This window comes from Carex rostrata, chromosome 16 (genome assembly GCF_964058835.1).
Source record: "Carex rostrata chromosome 16, lpCarRost1.2, whole genome shotgun sequence".
NCBI classification, from domain to species: domain Eukaryota; kingdom Viridiplantae; phylum Streptophyta; class Magnoliopsida; order Poales; family Cyperaceae; genus Carex; species Carex rostrata.
This window is the reverse complement of record NC_135933.1, coordinates 132,294-149,273: the sequence shown is the minus strand read 5'-3', so window position 1 is coordinate 149,273 and position 16,980 is coordinate 132,294. Positions and strand designations below refer to the sequence as shown.

Genomic DNA, 16,980 nt, shown 5'->3' with positions numbered 1-16,980 from the left:
GGCGGGAGATTTTATGGACTTATACATCAAATTGAATACCAAATTAAACACTAATCTATTTGGACTGTCTTTGGTCAAACGGGAACATCAAATCCTCTTAAATTGACACGGTATATATGGGTTGAATTCAAATAAAATTGCGGCCTTTAAATCCATACATATATATTTACTAAAAAATATCTATATATTAATTTGAGGAGGGTTCAAATGCCTCCATTTTTTGTGCCTCCATCATGCCTCTATTTTTAAAAACTTAAATAACTCAAAGTTTAAAACTTAAACATCAAAATAAAACCGTTAGATGTAATCTATGTTATTTTTTCTATGTGCTCATAAAAAAATATCACATTTTGATTTTGCTTTTATATGAATCAATAAGTTGAAAAATCAACGTCTAGAAATTATCCACATCTGTATACATTTTTACAAGCTCAAGATGACAATCAAAACAAAGTTGAAATGTCATAATTTTTTACATGTGCATAGATAAAATGATATAGTTCATATCTAACGGTTTTATTTTGAATTTTAAGATTTAAATTTTGAATTATTAAAGTTTTTAAAAATGAAGGCATGATGAAGGCACAAAAAATGGAGGCATTTGAACCCTCCTCTATTAATTTATAGCATACATATACAAAGTTAATTGTATCACAGTGCTTTGCAAAATAATTATGAACGTACAGGTACTCCAGTTCTATATATATCTTAATTAATTTTTAAAGTGCAAATGGCTGATTCAAATTAACCACTTAATTAATATTCTACAAATTCAAATCTTTTCAGAAACCAAATAGGTAAACAACACACATATATATAGAGTTGTATATAATTATGGAAGCAACTAATAGTCCCCCAACTCTAGTCCCCCAAAAATCCCCCAGATATTTTCAAAGATCCTGTAAACTAATGGAGCAAATTTGGTAAACTTCAATACTAAATCCTGTAAACTAATTCAACGAATCCTGTCAACATAAAAACTTCTCATTTTTGTGTGGTCCCCAATAACTACTTTAACTTCCCCTTCAACTACCACTTTAACCACTTTAACTTCCACTTCAACTACCACTTTAACCACTTTAACTTCCACTTCAACCTCCACTTTAACCTCAACTTCAACCTCCATTATTTTTTTCCAAATTTTTTTTTTAAAATTTCTTTTTCAAAAAAAAATTTTTCCAAAATTTTTTTTCCAATTTTTTTTTTTCAAATATCCTTCTAGATACTACTTTCAATTATTTTAATTTCTGTAAATCTTATCACATAACTCTGTAGATAGTTTCATTGAATCCTGTAAACTGATAAAAAAAAAATCAAATTTTAATTTTTTTTCAAAATTTTATTTTATTTTTCAGATTTTTATTTTTTTAAATTTACATCTAAATGATACTTTCAATTGTTTTGAATTCTGTAAACATATTCACATAACTCTGTAGATAATTTCGTTGAATACTGTAAACTAGTAAAAGAAATTCAAATTTTTTTGTTTAAATTTGCATCTAGACGCTACTTTCAATTATTTTGAATTCTATAAACCTTATCACATAACTCTGTAGACATTTTCATTGAATACTGTAAACCACTAGAAAAAATTCAGTTAACAGTCCCCCAACTCCAGTCCCCCAAAAATTCCCGGATATTTTCAACTAATTCTGTAAACATCAATACTAAATCCTGTAAACATCAATACTAAATCCTATAAACTAATTCAACAAATTCTGTCAACATAAAACTTTCAATTTTGTGTGGTCCCCAATAATTTCCACTTTAACTTCCACTTTAACCACCACTTTAACCACCACTTTAACCACTTTAACTACTTTGACTGGGACCACTTTTAGACCTTTGACCAGGACCACATCTAAAAGATCTCTAACAGCTTTTCAAAACTAAAAACTAACCATGACTACATTAAAACTTTGTAAACGGAAATATGTAAAAAATATTCGAATTTTTTTTTCAAATTTTTTTTTTCAATTTTTTTTTCAATTTTTTTTTTCAATTTTTTTTTCAAAACTTTATTTTCGAAATTTTTATTCGGAATTTTTTTTCAAAATTTTTTTTCAAAACTTTTTTCAAAATTTTTTTTTGAAATTTTTCTTCAAAATTTTTTTGTCTCCTTCTAGATACTACTTTTAATTATTTTGAATTCTATAAACCTTATCACATGACTATGTAAATAGTTTCATTTAATCCTGTAAACCGGTAAAAAAAAAATTTTAATTTTAATTTTTTTCAAAATTTTATTTTTTAAAAATTAAAAAAAAAATTCGAATTTTTTTTTTTCAAAATTTTTCTCCAATTTTTTTTTTCAAATCTCATTCTAGATACTACTTTTAATTATTTTGAATTCTATAAACATGATCACATAATTCTGTAGACAATTTTGTTGAATACTGTAAACCGGTAAAAAAATTTCAAATTTTTTTTTTAAATTTGCATCTAAATGCTACTTTCAATTATTTTGAATTCTATAAACCTTATCACATAACTCTGTAGATAAGTTCATTGAATCCTGTAAATGACAAAAAAAATTCAAATTTTAATTTTTTTTAAATTTGCATCTAAATACTACTTTCAAATGTTTTGAATTCTCTAAACCTTATCACATGACTCTGTAGACAATTTCGTTGAATACTATAAACCAGTAAAAAAATTCAAATTTTAATTTTTTTTTTGAATTTTTTTTTTAAAATTTGCATCTAGATACTACTTTTAATTGTTTTGAATTATGTACATCTTATCATATCACTCTATATAAAGTGTTGTTAAATATTGAAAACATAACAACTAATCTCAAAACACACATGCTATTACATCTACCAATGGGACATCATTCTTATCACTAAACAAAATAAATTACCTATAAATAACATAAATTTTTTCCACCAAACATAACATTTCATACAAATCAAAGCAAACATGAAGAAGTATAATATAACACTACTTATAAAACATAAATGTTTTCAAATTTTCTCCCTCTTTGATTCTAAGATAGAGTGACCGATGAAGGTGATACACTTTCGGCCCTCTGCCATCAACACCATCACCTCCAGATAGCCATCAAGAAATTCTGTAAACATAATACACGAATTCTATAAACCTAAGATAATCTCAAGTTTTTAAAACCCAAAATAACAGGTCAAGAATTCTGTAAACCTAAGTCACCAATTCAGTAAACCCAATATATGAATTCTATAAACTTCAAATAAGACAACCTAAGATGAGGCATGCTCAACATGCTTTTACCCCAATTTATAAGTTCATACCCGACAGTGTACCAATGGCACTTCTCTTTTGAAATGGGGAACATTTGCTGAGGTAACAAGACTGTAAAGACCCAAGGGTACCATGAGATGTAGTGGCAGCCATTCCTATTTGACAATAAAAGCAAGAGCAAATTAAAGCGGCAAATTCAACTAAGTACTTCAATTTGACATAAACTGATTCAAATCAATAGAAAATATCAATGTAACAAGCTTACATCTGACAAACTGTCTAATCGAAGACCTTCATCAAATCCATGGCTCAAAAGTCGAGAAGACCTTCATAATATTTAAATCATAGAGTTACTCTCTATGAATCCTATAAACCTAATTAAAGAATTATGTACACTGGTAGTTTCCATCCTGTAAAATATAAATCTCACCTCATGGTGCATGCGGTACTGAAACATAAAATACAGGTACATTAGGCACAAAAAATAGCCCCCCTAAATAGCATGTGCACGATCTGTTCAGTCCTAAATAGCCCCCCTATAACTCGAATGAAACATTGAGCCAGCACCCAACTCAAATACAGGTACATTAGGCACAATGCTCATATAAGAAAAAACTCAAAAGACATTCTTTGGAAACCAGAACATGACAGACTGATACAAAAAATCAAATCAAAAATCTAACTCTGCAGTTAAATAAAGGACTAAAAAACAAGCAAGTTAGGATTAAAATTTACATTTGTAGTATTTTTCTATAATTTATTAGCTATTTTTTATAATTCAAAATTTCAAAATACAAAAACTACTATTATTTTTCTGCACAAATTACCATATATGTCCCTACATTCAAGCATCCGTTAAACATAGCTAAAAAATTATAAAAAATCTAAAAATTAACACGCATATAGCTTTGACTTTCCTCTACATTTCCACAAAAAGAACTAAAAAGTTGGTTCAATGGATCTCTCAGAAATATAATTTGAATTTGGCCTGACAGTAAATAAAGAAAAAAAAAATGGCATTCATCCTTGTAAATAAAATAATGATTAAGAAAAGATTCATCTGTTCACTAAATTAACTTACAGCATGCATTGCCATAATGAATGCACTTACAGTGCTACCATAAGGAAGACGGTAACCTACCATAAGGAAGGCCAAATCGTGGTTTTAAAAGGGAAAATATACAGCCAAAACAGGCTGCTTCTTGTGTGTGTCTCGTGTGCTTTGTTTAGTTCAATTAATGTTACGCTAGTCATCTACTATCTACACTAAACATTTTAATATCAACATTCATAACAAGGCCAGTGTATACCAGTTAAGACATACCGTCAGCGAACTGATGGTATTATTTACTGGCAGCAACATAGAATCAAAACTGATCATGACATCCACTGGTACATTATAGATAAAAAAGAAGGATACAGACAAGGATGGCACGTGAATATATATATATATATATATGTGTGAGTGTGTGTGTGTGTGTGTGTGTGTGTGTGTGTGAACTTACCAAATGGACATCAAGACAAGTTATTTTCGTACTAGAAGAAGCATTGACAAGGTCATGATTTCCTAGAAACCAATGCAGGATTAGCAAGTTCACATTAAGACCAGTAAGGGAATAACATGTAACGATTTATAATTAAGGTTCTAATAGCAAAACAATAAGTCTGGATACAAGACCAGAAATCAATGGATATGCTAAGACGCCCTATTTCATCTTCAGATTCAAAATCTAAACAGTTGTACAAGAAACCATCTTCAGATTGAAATTTAGCTTTGCTCTAGTGAAAAACCTCACTGCAGCAGCACATGTTTTGGCCCTGATGCATTTGTATAGACGGGATGGCAGGTCATAGATGAACTGTAATTTTGTAAAAAGGAGGATTTGATATCGGAGTCCACAAAATACTAATGGTGTGGCTTCATCAACTTCTTCCTGACAACCAATAACGCATTTTAACCCCATGCGCATTTTAACCTTATGTACTTTAAGCTGTTCCTTAACAACCTATTAGTAGAATATTAGTTCTGAAATATAAAATTTAAATCATAAACTTACTCTCCATGAATCCTATAAATCTAACTAAAGAATCCTGTACACTGATAGTTTCAATCCTATAAAATATAAATATCACCTCATGGTTTGGATAAGATTTCTGATAATCTCCCGCAAGGAAACATATACAAAAATCCGATCTAATAATCCCCCGGAAATCCCCTGGAAATCCCCGGACTAATAATCCCCCGTCTAATAAAAAAAAGGAGCATTGGTGGTACTGTATTCTAAGTAGGAGCATTGGTGGTACTGTACTAGTCGGTAAGTTGCAGTATTGGTGGTACCATACCGGTAACCGTAGTTGCAGCATTGGAGTGTACAAGCCAATTAACATGCCAGTACACACAAGTAGCAGGGTTGTATTAAGATAAAAAAGAGAGATTGAAATCATTGATATCCATACTGTAATGTCTCTTTGAGACATTTTATCAAGCAACTTACGTGCACACCCAAAAACCCCAAATTACACATAATCTGTCTGAAATTCACTCACCTAAAGATTCACATACAGTCAAAGGAAATGAACAAGTAAATGCAAAAATCCTCTCATTAATCAATGAAAATGAAACAAAATAACTCACTGCTCCTTTTCCTTCGTGTCGAATCATCACAAATTCGTTCTGCTTGTTGTTATGTCGACCATACCTGCATCAGATTTGGACTCATGGGATGCCTACTTGCAAATTTACCTAAAATAACCTGAATTTTCGTCAGTTAATTATTCAACCATGAATTTTGCAATTGACAATCCGTTCAACTCAAATTATGTCCTTTCACTCTCAATTATACAGATTACCTGATCCTTGAGAGCTTGTATTTCTATCTCCATCTCGTGCCTCATCTCTGCACCTTTTATACTACATCTCGTGCCCCATCCTTGAGAGCTTGTATTTCCATCTTGTGCCTCATCTCATCTTGTGTCTCATCCTGGCCAATGCCTCACGGTACTAGTCTAATTCTTCATCCGTACGATCAAGGTCACAGGAATAAGAGAAATTAAACACAGATTGATTAGCGCCAAAGAATTACAGATTGTGCAGTAGAGAAGGGGCCACGAAGAGAGGAGGGAGATCTGATCTTGGAGACCGACTCCCGTAAAAGATAGAATCATCGATGAAAATCAGAGATTGTCAAAATTGGAATAGGAGATCGTCAGATTTGGAAAGAACGTAGGAGAGATTGAAAACAACGGCAACTCAGAAACTTCGTTTATATAAGGAAAGTGGGAGGAACGGTCGAACCGTTAACATCAGTTGAAACTGCGTCGGCGGACTGTTGAAAACGCGTGAAAATAGAAGGCGGGGATTTTCCGGGGACTGAACGTCGGGGGATAATACCTTTTCTCTATAATTATACTTTAAAATTAATCTCAACTTGTATTCAGTCTTAGTAATGGTCACTATATATGTAAAAAACTTTAAAATTAATGAACAGCTAGCTAGCATGATATATGCAATCTTTATTTCAGTAGTTAATTAATTTCTTATTGAGCTGAGTTTGTATGTGAAAATTAACCATTGGGTACTAAAGCGCCACGTATATATATAGTTGGTTAAAAAACTTAGAAGGTATATATGACTTTTTGTGGCAGGCAGCTTAATTTGTTAGGCGAAAACATTGACCACGCTGTTTGACTTGTCAATGATTGAAGAGCCTAGCTACTCTATCCACACACCACACTGTGACACTACGTACTGTCCTTGTCCCAATATAAAGAGACGTTCTTTCTGTGAATTGTCTACTTTGAGAATTCAGAGGGTATCGTTATCGATCGAAGAATAATATATATATACAAGTCCACAAATTAAACACAACATCTATAGTCGTCTAAGCAAGACGGTGACTGATCTTTTGGATCTGGTACAAATTAAGCAGTATTAATTTATGTAACACAACATATATATATAGATCGATATCGATCCCCCCTCTCTTAATTTCTTCCAACTCCCCTAGCTAGCTAGCTTCCCCCCAACCCAAAAAGAAAAAAAAAAGCTCATCATCAGTCATCTCATCTATGATCTATGGCCGTAGGTGCGATTAGTATTGCCCCAGCTGGTGCATCACAATATGGCGGGAAGATCACCATCTTTGTTCTACTTTCTTGTATCACCGCTGGCATGGGTGGAGTCATCTTTGGTTATGATATTGGAGTTTCTGGTAATTACCATATGTCTCCTGTGAAACATATATATATCAAAATTGAACTGAAACAGCTAGCTAGCTACCTAGTGTTTAATTTGCTCAATTAGTGTTTTTCATTTTCATATATATATACTTTAATTAATTAGGTGGTGTTACATCAATGGATTCATTTCTAAAAGATTTATTCCCGGGGGTGTACCGAAGAATGATCGAAGACAAAGACATCAGCAACTATTGCAAATTCAACAGCCAGCTCCTCACGTTCTTCACATCGTCCATGTACGTATCCGGCCTCATTACAACATTTTTTGCCTCGGGTTTTACAGAAAAGTTCGGCCGTAGAGTTTCCATGCTGTTTGGTGGGGCCATGTTCGTCATCGGAGCAGCTGTTGGTGGCGCTGCAGTGAACCTTTACATGATACTCTTGGCAAGAGTTCTACTAGGTATTGGTTTGGGTTTCTCAACTCAGGTTAGATTATAGAACTACCTTAATTAATTATATCTCTTTTGTTGCTGGAGATTTTTTTTTTTTTTACTCCATGGAGTAGTATAGCCCATCCATATATATATATATATATATATAGGACTTGGCTACGGTGCTATGGGTAGCTAAGAGGCCTCCCGTGCTACGGCTCAATATTCGACTTTTCAAAATTCTAACGGTCGATCTGAACCGTTCATCTTGTTCTTCATATTAATATGTGCTTGGAGACCAAATTTTACATTTTTTGGAAATTTTTTACTATTTTTTTAGATTTATTGAAAATCGCTGTTTTTCAGACAAATCTGGACCATAAAAAACAGCGATATTCAATAAATCTAAAAAAATAGTAAAAAATTTTCAAAAAATGTAAAATTTGGTCTGCAAACACATATTAATATGGAGAACAAGATGAACGGTTCGGATCGACCGTTAGAATTTTGAAAAGTCGAATATTGAGCCGTAGCACGGGAGGCCTCTTAGTTACCCATAGCATATTAGCCAAATCCTATATATATATATATATATATTTTATTGTAAGAGAATGTTATTCCCATTAGGCCGTAGCATCAGTAGCATTACAATATTTATATTGAATATATATATATATATATATATATATATATATATATATATATATATATATATATATATATATATATATATATATATATATATATATATATATATATATATATGTTGCTTGGGTCAATTATTGGACGAAAGCAAGACAAATTACAGAAAAGCAGGCCAATTATATATATATATTCCCGTCACGTTTTCTAGCTATAACGAGTCAAACAACTTTACACCACAAAGGCCATACATGGATGATGGATCTTGTTCCGTGTACTTTGAACCTATTATAAAACAAAACAAAACAATATTTGGGGAGATGCTAAATCTTATTTCTATATTATTTCTATCTCATTGTCATCATACAACCACTTACAAAATCTATATTTATAGGCTAGAGAAAGCAAATGAAAAACCATACAATAGAGTTAATACAAAAATTAAATCTAGGAGAAAGTGGAGAAGGTGGAGAAGGTGAAATGTCTAATATTTACATTTCATAACACTCCCCCTTAGATATTTCACCTTATATTATACACTATTAATATTGTACTGCAGGACAAATATTAATTTGGTACTTCAGGACCAATTTGAATTAACTGATACTTCTGGATCAGTTATGCTACCTCATTAAAAACCTTACTAAGAAAACCCAGTGGGATAAAACTTAGTGAAGAGAAAAAGAGTGCAGCTTGTATAATACTCCCCCCTCATTTTAATGTATATCTTTTAAGCGACGGATGCCGATCTTCTGTGAAAGTTGCTCAAAAACTTTTCTTGGCAATGATTTTGTGAATAGGTCTGCCAAATTGTCACTTGATCTGATTTGACAAACATCTATCAAGCCATCCTTTTGTAAATCATGAGTTGAGAAGAATTTTGGCGAGATGTGCTTGGTTCTGTCACCTTTAATATATCCTTCTTTAATTTGAGCAATACATGCTGCATTATCTTCATATAGTATTGTCGGGCTTCCTTTGATTGATTCGAGCATGCATTCCTCCTGGATGTGTTGGATCATTGATCTTAACCAGACACATTCTCGACCAGCATCGTATAGAGCAATTAATTCGGCATGATTTGATGATGTTGCCGTCAGTGTCTGTTTTGTCGATCGCCATGAAATTGCAGTACCGCCATATGTAAACACATATTCGGATTGTGATCGGGCTTTATGCGGATCTGATAAATATCCTGCATCTGCATACCCAACTAATTTGGACTTTGTATCTTTTTGATAAAATAGTCCCATATCACGTGTCCCGAAAAGGTAACGAAATACATGTTTAATTCCGTTCCAATGTCGGCGTGTTGGATCAGAACTATATCTTGCTAGTACATTTACAGAAAAAGCAATATCAGGTCTCGTATTATTAGCAAGATACATCAAAGCCCCAATTGCACTTAAGTATGGTACTTCTGGACCAAGAACATTTTCATTCTTTTCTCGGGGACGGTAAGGATCCTTTTTTATATCAAGTGATCGAACAACCATTGGTGTACTCAGAGGATGAGCTTTGTCCATATTAAAACGTTTCAACATCTTCTGGATATAATTTGATTGATGGACAAAAATACCATTATACAAATGCTCGATTTGCAGGCCGAGACATAATTTTGTTATACCAAGATCTTTCATTTTAAATTCTTTCTTTAATAATTTTGCAGTCTTTTCGATCTCTTCAGGAGATCCAATGATATTTAAATCATCAACATATACTGCAATAATTGTAAAATCTGAGTTTGATCTTTTAATAAAAACACATGGACTAATTACATCAGATTTATATCCTTCTTTTAAGAGATATTCACTGAGTCGATTATACCACATTCGACCCGACTGTTTTAGTCCATATAAAGATCTTTTTAACTTTATAGAATACATTTCTCGAGGTTTTGATTTTAATGCTTCAGACATTTTTAATCCTTCAGGGATTTTCATATAGATATCATTATCAAGTGATCCATACAAATAAGCTGTGACTACATCCATGAGTCGCATTTGAAGGTTTTCAGTGATTGTGAGACTGATTAAAAATCTAAGAGTTATTGCATCCACTACAGGTGAATATGTTTCTTCATAATCAACCCCTGGTATTTGTGTAAAACCTTGTGCCACAAGTCTTGCTTTATATCTCACAATTTCATTTTTCTCATTTCTTTTTATTGCAAATACCCACTTGTAACCTACAGGGTTTACATCTTTGGGGGTTAAGACTACAGGTCCAAAAACATTGCGCTTTTCAAGCGAATCTAATTCAGCCTTCAGGGCATCTTTCCATTTTGGCCAATCATTTCTGTGCATACACTCTTCAGGAGTTTTTGGCACATAATCTTCCTCATTTAGCACATCAATTGCTATAGCATATGCAAAAATTTCATCAACACATGTTTCATTTCGGCTCCATATTGTACCATTCTGTACATAGTTTATTGAGATCTCATAATCACTAGGTTCCTGAGTTTCTTCTGGAACTTCATCCACCTCTTCAGGGGTTTTATCAATCTCTTCTGGGATTTTATCAGTAACCTCTTCTGAAGTTATACCAACTGCTTTATTCTGCTCTTTCTTTTTTCGTGGATTTTTATCTTTGGAACCAGTTGGTCTTCCACGTTTTCTCTGTATAGTAACCTCTGCTGGGATTACATCAATTCGAGCAGTTGCATTTAAAGCTGGTACATGTGATTTAGTCACTCTTTTTGTATCTGTAAATGCATCTGGTAATTCATTTGCAATTCTTTGCAAATGTATAATCTTTTGAACTTCCGATTCACATTGATCACTTCGGAGATCAAGATAAGATATTGATGATGCATTCCAAGTTACTTCTTGTTTTCCCAGCTTTTCTTTTTCTCCTCCTAAGATTGGAAATATTGTCTCATCAAATTGACAGTCAGCAAAACGTGCTGTAAAAACATCTCCAGTTAATGGTTCTAAATATTTAATAATTGACGGAGAGTTAAAACCAACATAAATTCCCAATCTTCTTTGTGGTCCCATTTTTGTACGTTGTGGTGGAGAAATTGGAACATACACAGCACAACCAAAAATTTTAAGATGGGACAAGTTTGGTTCTCTTCCAGAGACCAATTGTAATGGAGAAAATTTATGATATGCAGTTGGTCTTAATCTAATAAGTGCAGCAGCATGTAAAATGACATGTCCCCATGCAGAAGATGATAGATTACATTTCATGAGTAATGGTCTAGCAATCAGTTGCAATATTTTAATTAATGATTCAGCTAAACCATTTTGTGTATGTACATGAGCCACTGGATGTTCTACCTTAATCCCAATTGACATACAATAATCATTAAATGACTGGGATGTAAATTCTCCTGCATTATCAAGCCGGATTCTTTTAATTTGATAATCTGGAAAATTTGCTCTCAATTGGATTATCTGTGCTAATAGCCTAGCAAATGCAACATTTCTTGTGGCTAATAGGCAAACATGTGACCATCGAGTTGATGCATCAATTAAAACCATAAAATATCTAAATGGTCCACATGGAGAAGAAATAGGCCCACAAATATCTCCTTGAATTCTTTCTAAAAATGTAGGAGATTCATTTTCAATTTTATTTTTAGATTGCTTAATTATCAGTTTTTCAAGAGAACATGCTACACATGATAAATCTTTTGATAATATTATTTTCAGGTCTTTTAGGGGATGCCCATTTGCACTTTTAATTATTTTTCTCATCATAATGTTACCTGGATGACCTAATCTGTCATGCTACAGAGTAAATATCTTTGTGTCAAGTAACTTCTGGTTACTTACCATATTTGATTCTATTGGATTTATGTTTGTACAATATAATCCAGAGGATAAAGCTTTCAGTTTTTCCAATATGATCTTCTGGCCATATTCAATAGATGTAATTTGGAGATACTCAATATTATTTTCAGTCATGGTTTCAAGATGATAACCATTGCGTCGAATATCTTTAAAGCTTAGTAAATTTCTTCTGGATTTACTAGAGTATAATGTATCATTTATAATTAATTTTGTTCCTTCAGGTAACAAGATACAAGCTCTTCCGGAGCCCTCAATTAAATTACTAATGCCAGAAATTGTATTAACATGTGTCTTTGAAGGAGACAATAGAGAAAAATATTTCTTGCTTTTTAGTATTGTGTTTGTTGTTCCATTGTCTACGAGACATTCATCTCTAATATTTACCATAGCTCTTTTGGAGTCTCCAATCATATTATTTTTCCTTTGAACATAAAAGAAAATGTATAAGATAAAAGGAAACTAATTTTATTTCATGATAAACATCGACTTACAACATCAGGTTATTACTACCATAACTTCAAGTTATAATAATTGAAAAAAAATGAGATAAATTCAAACTTTGTGAGATTTGCCATATGTATTATGAAAATAGATACAAATTAACTTCAATTTATTAATGTCATAACTTCAGGTTATAAAAAAAAGGAGATAAATAAATATAAATAAAAGAATGCGTAAATTGCATGAATAAATAAATAGAGTTAAATATAACTTCAGGTTATAATAAAATATTTATTTAATAACTTCCGGTTATTAAATTACTTGACTGTGCAATTGTAGAATTTAATTTCAAATAACTTCGGGTTATATTTTCATCTAATGATCTATAATAACTTCTGGTTATTATATTGATTTTATTTGAGAATTTATAATAAAACTTCAGGTTTTTAATTGAGAATAATTTCAGGCTATTATTCATCGAGTGGCCTATAATAACTGCTGGTTATTATATTAATTTTATACTAAAATTTCTAATAGAACTTCAGGTTCTAAACAGAAACAGTTCCTGGCCAAAACAGAAAATGTTGAAAAACAGTATATTCGGTCAAGGCCGAAACAGTCAGTTTCTGGCCAAAACTAAGGCCGAAACAGATGCGCAAAAATATTTCTAACAATAACTTCAAGTTATTATTTTATCTGGGTAATACGAACTTCAGATTCTTGAGATATGGGTTATACTATCAAAAGGATACAAAATAAAAAAAATGCAACTATTATTAACTAATTTAATTAAATATGCATTTGTGCTTGATAAATAAAAAAAATAAAAATGATTGAAGAAAAAGAATCTTAATAACTTTAAGTTATTAAGAGAATTAATAACTTCATGTTATTAAGAGAATTAACTAATTTAATTAAATATACATTTGTGCTTGATAAATAAAAAAATAAAAATGATTAAAGAAAAAGAATCTTAATAACTTCAGGTTATTAAGAGAATTAATAACTTCAGGTTATTAAGAGAATTAATAACTTCAGGTTATTAAGATAATTAATAACTTCAGGTTATTAAGAGAATTAATAACTTCAGGTTACTAAGAGAATTAAGTATTGGAGACATTTTATTTATTCGATAACTTCTGGTTATCATAAATATTAATAACTTCTAGTTGTTAGGTAAAATAAAAACATTCAGTGGCATACAATAACTTCCGGTTATTATATTTTATATGAGAATTTCTGGTTCATATAAGAACTTCTGGTTCTTTTTTTTTTCTTTTTTTTTATATATAAAAGCTTTTGGCTAAGAACTTCAGGTTCTAAAAAAAATTATGATTAAGAACTTCAGGAGCTTTTAGAAAAAGCTTCTAGCTATAGTATGTACAAAAGTTTCTCTCTATTATCATGTACTTGCTTTATCATTCTCTTCAGGGAATGAAAATATTACTCTCATTCAAATAAGAAAAATTATTACTAACAGTAAGCAATATAAAATAAGAAAATTTCATTCAAGAAATAAAAATTATTACTAACAGTAAAGTTATGAAATGTAATCTAAAGAGTACCTTCTTCTTGAGAAAATCATGTCGCAACTTGACTAGAGCAAACTCGTGCTGATAACGTATTATAAAACAAAACAAAACAATATTTGGGGAGATGCTAAATCTTATTTCTATATTATTTCTATCTCATTGTCATCATACAACCACTTACAAAATCTATATTTATAGGCTAGAGAAAGCAAATGAAAAGCCATACAATAGAGTTAATACAAAAATTAAATCTAGGAGAAAGTAGAAAATGTGAAATGTCTAATCTTTACATTTCATAACAGAACCTTTTTTTTCTTCTCATTTTTCCTATTAGTTGTTAGCTGGAAACAATAGAAAACCCCGAGCTACAGACGAAACAATAATTTGAGAAAATTCAAAGTACATTTCTTTCTTTTGTTGTTTGTTAAACTAATTAAACCATTTAAAATTCTCCTCTTAAAATTAATCAAGAACGATGTTGCAAATAATTGTAATGACAACAACAATAATATATATATTAATAATAGTAATAATAACAACAATAATGATGATGATATTATTATTATTGTTGTTATTGTACTCAAATAGTAATAACAACCATATCCGCTGTTAACTAATTAATTACTTTCCCCTGAAAATGAGCTGTTGATATACTGAATTACTGATATCAACAATTAATAAACAGCCAGCTGACTCTATTGTCTGGAATAATAATATATAACAATTAACAGGAAAAAGAAAACAACAATTTCTTCATACATTCAAACATATACTAATTAACTTGCTTAATTTGAATATATATATATATATATATATGCAGGCAGTGCCACTATACCTCTCTGAGATGGCGCCATCCAAGCACCGAGGTGCCTTCAGCAACGGCTTTCAATTCCTGCTCAGTGTTGGCGGTTTGATTGCAACCTTCGTTAACTACGGTTCCGAAAAGATTCGTGGCGGCTGGGGATGGAGAGTTTCGTTCGGCCTGGCCGTGATCCCTTCCTCAATGCTTGCACTTGGTGCAGTTTTCCTACCTGAAACACCGAACAGCCTCATCCAACAGGGGAAGGACCCGAAGATTGTAATGAAATTACTTCAAAAAATCAGGGGCATTGATGATGTTGCCGAAGAATTGGAAGATATAACTAGAGCAAGTGATGCTTCCAAGGTTGTAAAACACCCGTTTAAGACAATTCTTGAACGGACGTACCGACCGCAGCTCTCCATGGCTATCTTGTTACCATTTTTTCAGCAAGTCACAGGGATCAATGTGATAGGTTTCTATGCACCAGTTTTGTTTAGAACTGTTGGCACTGCCGAAAGCGGATCTCTGATGTCAACAGTCATAGTAGCTGTGATTGGTGCCATATGCACATTCGCATCGATGGTTTTGGTAGACCGGTTTGGCCGCAGGGTCTTGTTTATATCTGGAGGGATAACAATGCTTGTTTCACAAGTCATAATTGGGGCTATAATGGCAACACAACTCGGTGACCAAGGAAGTCTGAGCAAAGGCTATGCATATTTCTTGGTAATTTTTGTGTGCATTTACGTTGCGGGTTTCGGATTGTCGTGGGGCCCGCTTGGATGGATGGTACCCAGCAAGATTTTTCCTCTGGAGATCCGATCGGCTGGCCAGAGCATAACTGTGGCAGTTAATTTTTTGCTTACGGGTGCTGTAGCGCAGACATTCCTCGCCATGCTCTGCCACATGAAGTCGGGTCTGTTCTTTTTCTTTGCCGGCTGGCTGGTTATTATGACTGTGTTCATTTATATGTTTTTGCCGGAGACCAAAAACTTACCGATAGAGAAGATTGATCAGGTATGGAGGGAACATTGGTTCTGGAGAAGAATTGTCAATCAACAACCAAAAATTTAGTGTAATATATATATATTTATGATTGATCCGCATAATTAATTGTGGGCTTTCCTAAATATTTGATAGATTTTAATACAAATAGAAATTTGTAGACAATTTAATTAAGATGTTGAAGGCCAAGTTCAACAACAACTACAAATTTCTTCATTTTTATTCAGTATCATCTTCCTCTACAATTATATTGTTGTATTAATCTGATGACTACATGATAATTTGAAGCTAGTTGGTGGGATTATGTAACTTGTAACTCAAAAGGCTCACATTAAATAAAATTCTAATGCAATGCCTATGAACAAATTAAGTTCAAATTTTACAAAATAACATACTCTAGGTCCTTATTGTTTAACATATATAATATAATAAACCGGGTGATTTTCCAAACAAACCCACAAATTTATTAAAAATATATATCAACCAAAATAGAACTGCCCCAAAAAATTTGTGGGTTTGATCAAAGAATGACCACACAATTGTTATCAATTTCAAACCTAATTAACGTTATGCATCATGTTAATTTCCAGCCAATGGAATCAAGTTTGATTGAATTCAAAAGCAAGAACATACTTCTAAATTAATAAAAGTTTTCTTAAAAAAAAAAAATGTTTTCGCTGAAGCTTTTCCTCAAAAACTTGAATTACACAAGATTATCAGGGAGCTGAGCCAGCATAGCATTAATTGCTTGCTCTGAGCACAACTCATTAAATAACCATGATTGTTTTTCACCCCTGAAATGACCTCCTAAAAGGTTCGATATTTAGATAATGGTCAGATTATTAATAAGATTTTTCACCGATAACCAAATTAATCCATTCAAAGCCAAAAAGGCAGAATTAATGGCATGGTTTACAAGAAATTCA

At 32.0% G+C, this 16,980-nt stretch overlaps 2 protein-coding genes and 1 long non-coding RNA gene across 4 annotated transcripts in view; 2 read left to right on the top strand and 1 right to left on the bottom strand.

Annotated features, from left to right (window-relative positions):
- Nucleotides 1-16,980, top strand: part of LOC144567134 (peroxisomal acyl-coenzyme A oxidase 1-like) — a 104,626-nt gene that overhangs the window by 60,988 nt on the left and 26,658 nt on the right. The window lies entirely within an intron of this gene.
- On the bottom strand, nt 2,891-6,613 carry LOC144567521 (uncharacterized). 2 transcript variants are annotated; one of them, XR_013515431.1, is made up of 4 exons: nt 6,070-6,613; nt 3,485-5,972; nt 3,270-3,374; nt 2,891-3,073 (listed from the first exon to the last, which is right to left on the bottom strand). It is a non-coding gene; the product is annotated as an uncharacterized LOC144567521 (long non-coding RNA). The 2 variants fall into 2 exon arrangements; XR_013515430.1 differs by having other exon boundaries at nt 3,485-5,962.
- On the top strand, nt 7,219-16,363 carry LOC144567481 (hexose carrier protein HEX6-like). Its single transcript, XM_078317629.1, has 3 exons — nt 7,219-7,430; nt 7,562-7,884; nt 15,068-16,363. The coding sequence occupies exons 1-3, from the start codon at nt 7,295-7,297 to the stop codon at nt 16,121-16,123; spliced, it is 1,515 nt and encodes a 504-aa protein (XP_078173755.1). The 5' UTR covers nt 7,219-7,294; the 3' UTR covers nt 16,124-16,363.